At 32.2% G+C, this 15,389-nt stretch overlaps 1 protein-coding gene across 8 annotated transcripts in view; it reads right to left on the reverse strand.

Moving 5' to 3' along the window:
• LOC127705237 (dihydropyrimidinase-like) overlaps positions 1-15,389 on the reverse strand; it is a 71,197-nt gene that overhangs the window by 19,004 nt on the left and 36,804 nt on the right. For all 8 annotated transcript variants that reach the window (XM_052209569.1, XM_052209570.1, XM_052209567.1 and 5 more), the window contains 3 exons: positions 12,027-12,191; positions 11,243-11,385; positions 2,277-2,345 (listed from right to left, as the gene is read on the reverse strand). In XM_052209569.1, the coding sequence (XP_052065529.1) occupies positions 2,277-2,345; positions 11,243-11,385; positions 12,027-12,191 (377 nt within the window). The remainder of the gene's footprint in view (positions 1-2,276; positions 2,346-11,242; positions 11,386-12,026; positions 12,192-15,389) is intronic.

Consider the following 15,389-nt stretch of genomic DNA (forward strand, 5'->3'; position numbering starts at 1 on the left):
TACTTTAAGTGTTTCAATTTAAATCCATTGGGTTGATTTGTCATGGATAATACATCCACTTTTTTCATATCAATGGCAAACCTGCTTAAGGATGTTCGCTCCTCTTGTTTTAGAATTTTTGCCAGATTTTCGGAATCCTCTGGTTTTATCCATGTAGTGCCATTAACAATTTTTGCCCGCAAACCCCTACTTTTCTTTTCATATTTTTATTACATATAGTTTAAGAAGTCATATTTGAAAATCTCATGAAATCCTTGTTATTTTTTCACAGTTTTTGAAAGAAAAAAGGTGCCAATGTTTATATATAATAAATGTATGAAAAGTCAAGAGAGAATCACTTCCCGCCAAATTTTCAATGGCTAATATCTTGAAAACAAGCACACAGACCCTTCATTTTTTTCTGCTTTTTTAGTTCCATTATTCATATTCTTTCAATTTATAACAGTCTTTTAAAAAGCTTTTTATTCTGAAACAGAGAAGCAAACATCCTTAAACAAAATAAAATCATCATAAATAAATTGCTTACTAATTATAGATTATTGATGATTCTTGCAACAAGAAGGAATTTCTTTGCTACAATCTCAACGAAGGGGGACATGAGATAGGCCATTAATAATCTGTTTATAGCAATGTTTCCAGGCTAAGTCAATGATGTGAGCCTATGACATCATATATTCTCTTTTTACTCAACTGAGAAAATCTTGATATGGAAAATAGTCATACAGAATGATCAATGGAAAATTAAAGGAAAATAGCAATAATATGATTATTAAACTAGAGGCTCTCAAGAGCCTGTGTCGCTCACCTGTATTTACTGATGCTTTGGAAATCATGTAAAATAAGGTTAAAATCATAATTAATAGTATTAGATATTAGATATTATAATGATATCTAAGATAATAACAAAAAACTGCAAAATTTTTGTAAAATTACTAACTCATGGTCAGAAACCCAACAACGGGTCGTCGGATTTGTCTGAAAATTTCAGGGCAGATAAATCTAAATCTGATGAACATTTTTGCCACCTTGTCAGATTTGCTCTAAATGCTTTAGTTTCAGAGATATAAACCAAAAACTGCATTTTACCCCTATGTTCTATTTTTAGCCATGGCGGCCATCTTGGTTGGTTGGCGGGGTCATCTGACAAATTTGTTTAAACAAGATACCCTAATAATGATTATGGCCAAGTATGGTTAAATTTGTATCAGTAGTTTCAGAGAAGAAGATTTTTCTGTAAAAGATTACAAAAATTTATGAAAAATTGTTAAAAATTGATTATTAAGGGCAATAACTCCTAAAGGGGTCAACTGACAATTTTGGTCATGACAACTTATTTGTAGATCTTACTTTGCTGAACATTATTGCTGTTTACAGTTTATCTCTATCTATAATAATATTCAAGATAATAACCAAAAACTGCAAAATTTCCTTAAAATTACCAATTCAGGGGCAGCAACCCAACAACAGATTGTCAGATTTGTCTGAAAATTTCAGGGCAGATAGATCTTGACCTGATAATCAGTTTTACCCTTTGTCAGATTTCCTCTAAATGCTTTGGTTTCAGAGATATAAGCCAAAATCTACATTTTACCCCTATGTTCTATTTTTAGCCATGGCAGCCATCTTGGTTGGTTGGCAGGGTCATCGGACACATTTTTTAAACTAGATACCCTTATGATGATTGTGGCCAAGTTTGGTTAAATTTGGCCCAGTGGTTTCAGAGGAGAAGATTTTTGTAAAAAGCTTACAACGACAGACGACGACGCCGACAGACGATGGACGACGGACGCCAAGTGATGAGAAAAGCTCACTTGACCCTTCGGGTCAGGTGAGCTAAAAAGTAGTATCAAAATGAATTGAACTGTTTGTTAGTTTATTGTTCGATGGTACGAACACAAAATTTTTGCACACAACATGGATGTTGTTGGGTTGCTGTCTTATAAACATTTACTCTTTAATCAAAATTCTACACTACAATGACAGTACATGAGCTATATTTTACACTTTTAAGTCTTTTTTGTGTGTTTATCATTGATAATAACAAACACCTCCATAATAATGGACCAATTTGAAAGTGCAATCAGGTTTTCTTGTATAGCTAGTTAAATTGCAGTTTGGACTTGTCCGATGTTCAGTCAATTTGTTACTTTTATTGCTATTAGTCAACTGTCAGCAAAGTTAATTATTTTGGCTTTCTAAAAAGTTTGGTTCTCAAGCATTTACCTGATGGAAGTTATACCAGAGATATGTGTTGTCCTATATTTTAACCTACTGACCTCCTCAGGACGGCACATCTCATGAGCTTCTGGACCTGTTATTCCATGCTGGATCATTTCTGAGGATTTCTGAAAAAAATTGCAATCCAATTTTACAAATCTTTACTTTGAAATTGTAAATGTCCAAATATATATAAGACATTTATTCTGCAACCACACAGTTGAACCTACTAAGAAAATAACCACATTGTCTCAGTATTTTAATTTTGTTTATATCATTCCAGCGAGTCTTGCATTTTACTTGTTCTAAATCTCTGAGAAATATTTTTTATTCTCAGAGACAACCTACAAATGTATAAACCTTTCATATCGCTTTATAGGAGTCAATTAAATATAACATTACACAAGTCTATGTCAAGTCAATAACGGACTTTAATCACCTCTTTTCTCAATCGTCGGTTATGATCCTCTTCAACTTTATTTGACCTTTTAACCCTTTCAACGCTACACAAAATAAAATGCTTCGCTGGGGCGCAGCTTGATACGACCGCAGAGGTCGAACGCTGAACAGTTGGGGCAAGTATGGACACAACATTCAAGCTTGATACAGCTCTGAATTTGGATTGTTATTAAATATTTGACACAGCATAGGTTTTTGACACAGAAAGAATGTGGTCTAAGAACTTGAATTTTTTTAATTTACCTATTATGGTCCAATGTCCAAAATCAAAATACATGGTTAGATTCAGCATATCAAAGAACCCCATATATTCAATTTTTGTTAAAATCAAACAAAGTTTAATTTGGACCCCAACTTGGACAAACTTGAAAACTGGGCCCATAATCAAAAATCTAAACACATGTTAAGATTCAGCATATCAAAGAATCCCAAGAATTCAATTTTTGCTTAAATCAAACTTAGTTTAATTTTGGACCCTTTGGACCTTAATGTAGAACAATTTAAAAAACGAGACTTAAAATTAAAAATCTAAATACACAGTTAGATTTGGAATATCAAAGAACCCCAATAATTCAATTTTTGATGAAATCATACAAAGTTTAATTTTGGACCCTTTTGACCTCAATATGAACCAATTTGATAGCAGGGCCCACAAATAAAAAATCTAAATTCATGGTAAGATTCAGCATATCAAAGAACCCCATATATTCAATTTTTGTTGAAATCAAAAAAAGTTTAATTTTGGACCCCAACTTGGACCAACTTGAAAACTGGGCCCATAATCAAAAATCTAAACACATGTTTAGATTCAGCATATCAAAGAACCCCAAGAATTCAATTTTTGTTAAAATCAAACTTTGTTTAATTTTGGACCCTTTGGACCTCAATGAAGACCAATTTAAAAAACAGGACCCAAATTAAAAATCTAAAACACGGTTAGATTTGGCATATCAAAGAACCCCAATAATTCAATTTTTGATGAAATCAAACAAAGTTTAATTTTGGACCCTTTTGACCTCAATATGAACCAACTTGATAACGGGGTCCACAAATAAAAAATCTAAATACATGGTTAGATTCAGCATATCAAAGAACCCCATATATTCAATTTTTGTTGAAATCAAACGAAGTTTAATTTTGGACCCCAATTTGGACCAACTTGAAAACTGGGCCCATAATCAAAAATCTAAATACATGTTTAGATTCAGCATATCAAAGAACCCCATATATTCAATTTTTGTTGAAATCAAACAAAGTTTAAATACTGGACCCTATCTTGGACCAACTTGAAAACTGGGCCCATAATCAAAAATCTAAGCACATGTTTAGATTCAGCATATCAAAGAACCCCAAGAATTCAATTTTTGTTAAAATCAAACTTAGTTTAATTTTGGACCCTTTGGACCTTAATGTAGACCAATTTAAAAAACAGGATCCAAAATTAAAAATCTAAATACACGGTTAGATTTGGAATATCAAAGAACCCCGATAATTCAATTTAAGATGAAATCAAACAAAGTTTAATTTTGGACCCTTTTGACCTCAATATGAACCAACTTGATAACGGGGTCCACAAATAAAAAATCTAAATACATGGTTAGATTCAGCATATCAAAGAACCCCATATATTCAATTTTTGTGAAATCAAACAAAGTTTAATTTTGGACCCCAATTTGGACCAACTTGAAAACTGGGCCAAAAATCAAAAATCTATATACATGTTTAGATTCAGCATATCAAAGAACCTCATATATTCAATTTTTTCTAAAATCAAACAAAGTTTAATTTTGGACCCTTTGGACCTTAATGTAGACCAATTTGAAAACTGAACCCAAAATTAAAAATCTAAATACACTGTTAGATTCGGCATAACAAATAAATAAATGTGATCAAAGATTTTACAAATCTAATGCGCCATACTGTGCAATTAAAGATTACTTCTTGAAATTTTTCAATATTTGAAATTTGAAATAAAAATAATATTTGAAGAATAATTCTTTTTAATTTCTGAAATCTGAAATGAGAAAAAATTGACCCCCCACCATTTCTTTTTACCTCCCCCCCTTTTTTCCCCCAAAAATTCTTTCCCTCAAGATATGGTCATAATCTCAATTCAAATTTCCAATGGAGTTGGCAACCATAATTACCCATTTAAATTTACCATAGTGCTAACTTAATCTATTTTATAATAGAATTAATAAAATGCTTCGCTGGGGCGCAGCTTGATACGACCGCAGAGGTCGAACCCTGAACAGTTGGGGCAAGTATGGACACAAAATTCAAGCTTGATACAGCTATGACTTTGGATTGTCATTAAATATTTGACACAGCATAGGTTTCTGACACAGGATGAATGTGGTGTAAGAACTGGAAAAAATTTAATTTACCTATTATGGTGGAATATCCATAAACTAAATTGTTTGTTAATTTCAATATATCAAAGAATATGTAGAATTCAATGTTTGATGTAATGTAATAAAGTTGAAATTTGGACCGTTTTTGTTCAATGTGGACCAATTTGGTAACATGTATAAATAACCAAAAATCTAAATACATGGGAGCCCATTTAAATACATCATAAAGGTATTAAAATAGAAAGTGACATCATAGTCATGACTAAAAATAAACAAAAATCCTTAATCAGCAACATTTAAAGTAATATCTAAAAATAAAATTCCTTTGTAACCATAAAAGCCCATTTAAATACATCAAAAAGATATTAAAATAGAAAATGACATCATAGTCATGGCTAAACATAGCAAAAAACCCTTAATCAGCATCATTTAACAGTAATATCTAAAAATGGAAATTACATCATAAAGGTATTAAAATAGAAAATGACATCATAGTCATGGCTAAAAATAAACAAAATCCGTAATCAGCATCAGCAACATTTTATAGTAATATCTAAAAATAAAATTCCTTTGTAACCATAAAAGCCCATTTAAATACATCATAACAGATATTAAAATAGAAAATGACATCATAGTCATGGCTAAACATAGCAAAAACCTTAATCAGCATCATTTAAGGTAGATAGGGTGTCTTCCTCCATCTTGGATTTTGAAATACCAGAAAACAATCGGTCTAGATCTTTAATAAAAGGTGCAAATTTTGAGAGTAGTAGGTAATTCATGTGTAAGAATTTTTTACATCAATATAGAAAATGACATATTTTATCATATTTATGGTTGTATTTTACAAAAAAAACAGAATACTTTTGTTTGATTCTATTTTTTCCAACTTTGCCGCATAAGGGGAGGCAACTCAAATGTAAGGGCAGATAATTCAGATAAAGTTATTTTTACAATAGAATGTGTTAGGAATTTACCTATTTTATTATGTAGCAAGAAAACGGGTCCCGTGACCCCATTTTTTCTTTTTCTTATCTGAAAGCATACTATTAGAGCTATCTTCTTATATTTTATCTTAAAATTCTATGGTGTAGTTTTCGTTTTATGGCAGAAAATCGGATTTTCCATGCATAATCTATACAAAATCTGTCAATATTGCACAACCTGTAGCGTGAAAATAAGCCCCGTGACTCATTCTTTTTATTATTATTTTTTTAAAAACATGATATAAACTACATTTTGGCAAATTATTAAAAAATTCTATGGATTATAATTTAGACACCCCATCTACCTTAACAGTAATATCTAAAAATAAAAATTTCTTTGCAACCATAAAAGTAAAATAGAAAATGACATCATAATCATAGCTAAAAATAAACAAAAATTTTTTTTATTGGCAAATTTTAAATGGAGTTTATTATACTAAAACAATAAATTTGCAACCATAAACATGATAAAACCCCATTTAAACACATCATAAAAGTATTAAATAATTCAACTACATCATAAGGCTATAAAAATAGAAAATGACTTCATAGTCAAGGCTAAAGGTAAACAAAAAACCTTCATCAGCAAAATTTTATATTGGCAAATTTCCAATGAAGTTTATTACACTAAAATTGTTGGCAAATTTCCAATGCATTTATTAACAATAAAGTTATTGGCAAATTTCCAATTTACATAATTTAAAAGCAGTGTAGATGAGATATTTAAATGAGTTTGAATTACCAACCTTACACTGCTTTTAAATAATGTTCTTTACTCAATTATTTGTCTATTAAAATGGAAACCCTTGTTTTTTAACCTTTTTTCCCCTTATTCCTTAAACATTAGAGCCATAACCCCCCCCCCCCCCCCCCCCCCAAAGCCAATTATTACTTTCCAATGTAACCTAAATTTCCAATATACATAATTTTAAATTTCAGTTCCTCATGATATATAACCGTATCATTATTATTTTCTTTCATATATAAATCTGAAACAACCATCTTTAAATGGAAAATTTTAAAGAAAAAAAAAGGAAAAAAAAAAATCCTACCCCCCACACATTTTTTCAACCCCCTTTTGATTCATCATCCCCCACCTCAATCACAACCTTCAATTTGTGGTATGGTACATTGCAATACAATTTCACAGAGATCCATACACTTGAACACAAGTTTTTGTTGCAAACTAAAAAAATCCTTATTTTCGACCAATATTTGGCCCCTTATTCATAAATGTTTGAGCAATTAACCCCAAAACTCAATTCCTACTTTCTCTTCGTGATAAAAAATAACTAACTTAAAATGTAAATTTTAAACAAAAAAAAAAGGAAAAAAAAAAATTACCCCTTTTTTGACCCCGCCCCCCTTATGATTCATCACCCCCACCCCCCTTTCCCCCCAAACCAAGCTCAATAACAGCCTTGCCTTTGTGGTATGGTACCTTGTAATACAATTTTAGAGAGATCCATACACTTGAACACAAGTTATTGTCTAGAAACTAAAAAATGCTTATTTTAAACCCCTTTTTAGGCCCCTTATTACTAAACGTTTTGGGCAATTACCACAACACTCAATTCCAGCTTTCCCTTTGTGAAATGGAACCTTGTAGTAAAATTTCAGAAAGATCCATACACTTACACACAAGTTATTGTCATGAAACTAGAAAAATGCTTGTTTTTTGCCCCCTTTTGGCCCCTTATTCCTAAAATTTTGAGGCAATTAACCCCAAAATCAATCCCAGCATTGACCCTTAGTGATATGGAATCTTGTGGTACAATGTCAAAGAGATCCATATGCTAACACACAAGTTATGTCTGGAAGTTACAAAAATGCTTATTTTCGGCCCCTTTTTGGCCCCTAATTCCTTAACTGTTGGTACCATAACCCCTAAAATCAATCCCCACCTTCCTATTGTGGTATTGAACCTTATGGTAAAATTTCATAGAGATCCATTCACTTAAACTAAAGTTAGAGTGCGAAAACCATTGTGTATTCGGACGACGACGACGACGACAACGACGACGACGCCAACGTCATACCAATATACGACCTCAAAATTTTTTTGCGGTCGTATAAAAATATAGTGTCAAATCTTTCATATGGATTTTTTTGTAAAAAAAAAAGATGCAACATTTGCAGATATTTTTACTGGTCTTCCTTTATAAATATGCATTTCTTTAAACATAATTTAAAAGCAGTGTAAGGGAAGTAACCAAAACGTTGTATTTGGATTACCTCCCTTACACTGTTTTAAATTATCTTTATTGTTCATTAACCATTAATTTATACATAATTTAAAAGCAGTGTAAGGGAGATAATTTCAATGATGTATTTGATTCATCTCCCTTACACTGCTTTAATTTATGTTTTTTACTAAAGTATTTAACCATTAACCAGGACAACCTTGTTTTTCCCCCTTTTTTTCCCCTAATTCCTAAACGGTTTGAGCCATAACCCCCCAAAGTAAATCCTAACCATCCCTTTGTGGTATGGAAACTTGTAGTATAATTTCAGAGAGATCCATACACCGTTCCACAGTTATTGTCTGGAAACTAGAAAATGCTTATTTTTGGCCCCTTTTTGGCCCCTAATTCCTTAACTGTTGGTACCATAACCCCCATAATCAATCCCAACATTCCTTTAGTGGTATTTAACCTTATGGTCAAATTTCAAAAAGATCCATTCACTTAAACTAAAGTTAGAGTGCGAAAACCAATGTGTCTTCTGACGACGACGCTGGACGACGACGACAACGACGACGCCAACGTCATACCAATATACGACCACAAAATTTTTTTGCGGTCGTATAAAAATAGAAAAATGGCTGCTGCTGCTGCATTTCTTTTGTGTTCATTCAATAGAACAGTATATTCCTTTTCAGACTGCTGTATCTTTTTTGTTATTAGAGATACAGACAAAGTTAGTGCATGAAAAATGCTCAGGAGAGCAATTGAACTGTAATGTTATGCAATTATTTTAGTAAAATTTTCATCAAGCTTCCTGCATTTTCAGGTAATTAAGTAAAAGGTGTAAATTATTGTATTTGTGTTGAATTTTTAATAAAAACAACTTTTAATCTTTATTTATTTTGTTGTTTTATCTGCCATATAATAAAGAAGACACCAGTTGCTCGATTCGGTAGCGTATTTGCACCATACACAACGTATAATGTAAACGTGGCGCAAATAAATGGCTCCATCTTCAAAATTTTCCGTCAACCTCCGTTTCCCCCCTTTTTCTACGTCTCGTAAAGATCGACCAAATCATATTTCCCACACGAATTGAATGTAATTAACACATTGAGATAATGTGAAACCTTTAAACTATTCCTCATTGTCAGTTTCGCCATAGAAATGCTGAAATATTTCCATATTTACAGCGTCTTTTTCGATTTCCGCCATTTGCATTTTGTCAAAATATTTGTTTTTATTTTTCTTCTACTGCATGCTTTTACCATTAAAATTCGTGCGATTTCAAGCTCAAATGGGACCTAGTATATCCTCGATTCATATGAGGAAAAATTAGAGAGGACCCGAATGAAAACTGAATGGTATACGATTCTGGATGAAAAATCCATCGTTATCGCGACATATGCCGCGAACAGCAGTGGCGGACGGCATACGTCATCGCGGCATATGCTGTGTATAGCATTGAAAGGGTTAAGTTTTTTTTTTATTCCGCCATCACTGGTGAGGCTTTTGTAGAAGAAATCTGCGCCTTGCATACAAAATTGTAAGCCTAGTATCTTTGATTCAGCCATCACTGGTGAGGCTTTTGTAGAAGAAATCTGCGCCTTGCATACAAAATTGTAAGCCAAGTATCTTTGATTCAGCCATCACTGGTGAGACTTTTGTAGAAGAAATCTTCGTCTTGCATACAAAGTTGTAAGCCTAGTATCTTTGATTCAGCCATCACTGGTGAGACTTTTGTAGAAGAAATCTGCGTCTTGCATACAAAGTTGTAAGCCTAGTATCTTTGATTCAGCCATCACTGGTGAGACTTTTGTAGAAGAAATCTGCGTCTTGCATACAAAGTTGTAAGCCTAGTATCTTTGATTCAGCCATCACTGGTGAGACTTTTGTAGAAGAAATCTGCGTCTTGCATACAAAGTTGTAAGCCTAGTATCTTTGATGAGTTTTTTTAACTATTGTAAATTCAGATATTATGGCCAAATAAATTTAATTAGTAGATTTTCATCCAAATTTTTGAAAAAAATGGGGCGGGTGGGAGTATTTCATTTTTTATTTTTTATTAGATATGAAACGCTCTTGTGACATGTTCTTCATATATGCAAGTGTAATAATAAGGTTCTATCATGTATATACATGTATAACGAATCAAACATAAAAAGAAATGCAAAAACCAAAATTTGAAACAGGAAGTTATTAATGAAACGAAATTATCGACAGTTACCGGTAACGAAAATGAACAAAATCCGGAAATCGTAAATTTTTCAAAATAAAAAAAATTGGGGCGGAACGGTTTCAGAGGGGCGGGTGGGTATGAAAATCTATCAATTAATTTTAATTGGCCTATTGTGAGGTTTTTATTTATGCGAATAATGTGACTCGTTGAGAATTACTATAATAAGATCTTGCATTTTTATATCTTGTTATAATATCTGTATGCAGATTTTCCAGAAATCATAATAATTAATCTCACATTTTTGTCCATTCTTCATAATTCGCAATAAAATATGCACACAATAATTTCTGAATTTACAGTAAATTCTAGACTCAGGCTGAGTGACAAAAGCTTTAAGTTGTACATGCTTGTTTATCTTTTAACTCCCTGCAGTGATCTGTGGTTTTTTGTTTTTTTTTAGGTCTTGTACTTGGGTCATTGTTTCTAACTTGAATCCTCCCATTAATTAAGCTTCTAACATGTCTAAAGCTCATGATATTTATAGATTATCGTTGGTCATCTCAACGAGATTGATTTTCTCGCTTGAGCCGGTACGGCGAAAGTGAGAAAAGCAATCGAGTTGAGATGACCAATGATAATCTGTTTATCGCTATTTTGCCTATGACGAATGGATTTTTACATTGACAACGGCACATGCCCCCTTAGTTTCTAGCTATAATTTTTCATATCACTCTACTGTGCTGAGAAAGGAAATTATCAGTCAGTAAGATCAAAGGAAAATTTCGTAAAATAGCGATAATTGTTATTAATTGACAGGTTCTAACCTCTGCTATTAAATGTCCATAATAGACAGGTTCTTACCTCTGCTATTAAATGTCCATTTTCAGCATGCACCATACCCAAGGCACCTAACTCTCGACATCTTTTAAATACTTCATATAGTTCATTATCTTCTAACATAAATACATCTTTATATGCCAGGAACATTTTAAATGAATTTATACCTGAAAAAAAATTATTTAGATCAAAACTTTATATGAATGATATTGAAAGCTTTCTAATGCAGTTTTAACACAGCAAATGTACACTTAAATCTGCACAAATCCTTTTAATTATGATTGGTGCTTGGCAAAGATACAGGAGAAAGGAGCTTAAAAAACCGTGAATCGAACCTAATTGTGTTGGGGGCCCATAAACATGTATAACATGTTACACTGACACATTTTGTATGCCTGTAACCATGGTAACTAGTCAGGAGCAGGTAATTCAGTGGTTGTCGTTTGTTGCTGTATATCATATTTGTTTTTCCTTCATTATTTTGTACATGAATCAGGCCGTTAGCTTTCTTGTTTGAATTGTTTCACGTTTGGTCATTTCGGGGCCTTCTATAGCGTGTTATGATGAATGGGCTTTGCTCAATGCTAACTTCTACGTCATGGTCTCTGGTAGAGATTTGTCTCAATAGCTATCATACCACATCTTCTTATTTTCATAATGATATAACAAGACCCAAGAGGTGGTTGTCAGCCATGTCTCTATTGAGTTTTTTAACTCATTTCTTATTTTTTATTTCCTCAAACAACAGCACATGAACTTTTAACATCAGACGAATTCTTACTTTAATCACCAGACACGCTATAATTACCTTTTTCTTTACATAGTATATCCATTTCTTTGGCGACTTCTGGACTCCACCATGTAACACATGAATGTAAGGCATAGTCGCAACATACTTTACTGTCGGCCCAGTTCCTCCATTTATCATAGGCCTCTAATAATGAAACATTCTTCTGGTCCAACACAAAATCAACTGGAAAAAAAAACAGTAAATTTTGTCATTGGTCTCAAACTAAAGGTATTGCAAGCAATACATTGATAATGCCACACAACTATAATTTACCTTTGTGGAAATTTGAAGTTCAATTAATTTATCTCTGATAAAGTTCAGATATATCTATTGAAAACTGACCAATAAGAATCTGGTGGTCATTTTTTTCATCCAGTTTGAATAAAATTAGAAATTTTCTACAGGACCTTATATAAATTATTCGGGGCAAGTTTGGTACAAATCAGCTATATATACTATTTTAGGAGTTGACAATGGTTGATGAAGATGTGGAAAGTTAACACAATATCTCAAAATGACCCTATGGGCAAGGTGAGCTATACATCTATATCAGCATCAAACCTCCTAACAGAGTTTTTCATCATTATCTCTGTGAAACATTGGAATTCTAAAGATAAAATTCATTATCAACAATATGTACATTTTTTGTTTCCCGTTAAATCCTACTGCTTAATATTTTTTAAGATCTGAGGCAAACAGGGTGTGATACTCAAATATATATGTTTTAAGATCTGAGGCAGACAGTGTGTGATACTCAAATATATATTTAAGATCTGAGGCAAACGGTGTGATACTCAAAAATATATTTTATAAGATCTGAGGCAGACAGGGTGTGATACTCAAAAATATATTTTATAAGATCTGAGGCAGACAGGGTGTGATACTCAAATATATATTTAAGATCTGAGGCAAACGGTGTGATACTCAAAAATATATTTTATAAGATCTGAGGCAGACAGGGTGTGATACTCAAAAATATATTTTATAAGATCTGAGGCAGACAGGGTGTGATACTCAAAAATATATTTTATAAGATCTGAGGCAGACAGGTTGTGATACTCAAAAATATATTTTATAAGATCTGAGGCAGACAGGGTGTGAAACTCAAAAAAATATGTTTAAAGGCAATGATGCCATACAACAATACAGTAACGTCATGTTTTTCATGCCCATTTGCCGCAATGAATTCACAATATGTCATTCATACAACCAAACAATTATTGAACCATTTTGTATGCTGGAAAAAGAATTTTATTAAATATTTCATGTTATTTCATATTCTTCCCTAAGAAACATATTGTTAAGAAAAATTGAAAATCTAAAGAATTTATTGATACGGACTTGTTAAACAAGCTTGAATATCAGCTCGCAGTACCAGGCTTGCTGGACATTCTTGCTTATAAAGTCAAATTCAAAAACAAAAATGCCATTCTATAATTAAGATATACTGTGGATTCATTACTATTTGTGGATTCATTACTATTTGTGGATTCATTATTATTTGTGGATTCAATACTATTTGTGGATTCATTACTATTTGTGGATTCATTACTATTTGTGGATTCATTACTATTTGTGGATTCACTACTATTTGTGGATTCATTATTATTTGTGGATTCATCACTATTTTGTGTATTATTTACTATTGTGGATTTTGTGGATATAGGTTATTTACCAAGTTTGAAAAAAAATCAATTTTCCTTTATGCTTGTATTTAAAAGTTGTCAAAACAAGGAAATCAAATATCAACTAAAAACACTTTTTTCCTCAATGTGATTAATTCAAGATCTGTCAATAGATTTTAAAGATGGCACTCTATATATATTTATGAATGACCACTTCACAGGTCTCCTTAATAACACAACGCCTATGTGTCAGAACATTAATGGGTGAAATTATACAATTATCTAGTTATAGTAAATACATCGGTATAAAATTGATGCAATTATAAATCTGAACGTATTTTTGTTTATTATGAAGAGTGCATAAAAGGTGAAAAAGCATCTTACTCTTAAATAAATTAATTTAAACATAGGTAAGTGCTTTTACATTTCAATAGAAATTCTTCCTGCTTCAATACCAGAGACACAACTTCAATAGTATACATTATATATACAATTAAAAAACCTTTGGGAGAAGGCTCATATACCCCATGCCCCAACATTGTCAGTGGGCAAACAAAATCTCACTATATTCTTAAGTTCAAAGACCCATAACTCTTTCAAAAGTCAACTGATAATAATTTCTTGTGGATATGCACATCTACATATTATGTCCTTATTATCTACACAGATTCAGGAAATTCTGTTTTGTGGTTTCAGAGGAGTTGCGATGAAAAGCTGTTATAATAGTATATTTAAGCTGAAATTTTAAGTTCAAAGGGGTATAACTCCTAGAAAGGTCAACTGATAATTTTTTGTGGATATTCACATCTACATATAATGTCCTTTTTATCTACAAAGTTTTATGAAATTCTGTTGTGTGGTTTCAGAGGGGTTGCGATGACAAACTATTGCAGTAGTATATTTAGGCCAAAATTCTGAGTTCAAAGGGCATAACTCCTAGAAAAAAAAATAGAATCATAATTTCCTGTCGATATGCACATCTACATAGTATGCCCTTATTATCTACAAAGTTTCAGGAAATTCTGTTGTGTGGTTTCAGAGCAGTTGCGATGACAAACTGTTGCAATAATATATTTAGTCAAAATTTTAAGTTGAAAGGGGCATAACTCCTAGAAAAAAAAATATAGTCATAATTTCCTGTCGATATGCACATCTACATAGTATGTACTTATTATCTACAAAGTTTTAGGAAATTCTGTAGTGTGGTTTCAGAGCAGTTGCGATGACAAGAACATGACTGATGGACAGACTGACAGACAGACGAGTCAAAAACATTATACCCTACAGAACTTTGTTCCTTGGGGTATAATAAATAAGTTTTCAGTAAACTGGAACATGTTGAAGCTGATGAGCAATGAATCTCAAAACCCTTAACACAGTATAGCATGCTCACATAAAGACTCATACCAAATTTCAGAAGTTCTGATTTGTAGTTCCTGAGAAAAAGGCAGTAAATCCCCCTCTGTATGGAAATTTCATGGGAAATCAATAACCCCCCTCCTTCGGAGGGCTATACAAATATGAAGCATTCATTTATTGCATGGGAAACAATTTGTGGATTTAGGAAAAAAAGGTATTTTCATGGATACCAAATTTCATGGTTTTAAATAAATTCTAGACACAAGCTTTTAATAAATTTGTAGTTTGTTCAAAGAGTGGTTCTCCTTATCTACCAAATCTGGCAGCATGATCATAAGTACCCTTACAAAATATAAAGAAGTTACCATTCCACATAATTAAAACACAGTGCTAAACA

The sequence above is a fragment of the Mytilus californianus genome, unplaced genomic scaffold, assembly GCF_021869535.1.
Source record: "Mytilus californianus isolate M0D057914Y unplaced genomic scaffold, xbMytCali1.0.p SCAF_6, whole genome shotgun sequence".
In the NCBI taxonomy this organism is placed as follows: domain Eukaryota; kingdom Metazoa; phylum Mollusca; class Bivalvia; order Mytilida; family Mytilidae; genus Mytilus; species Mytilus californianus.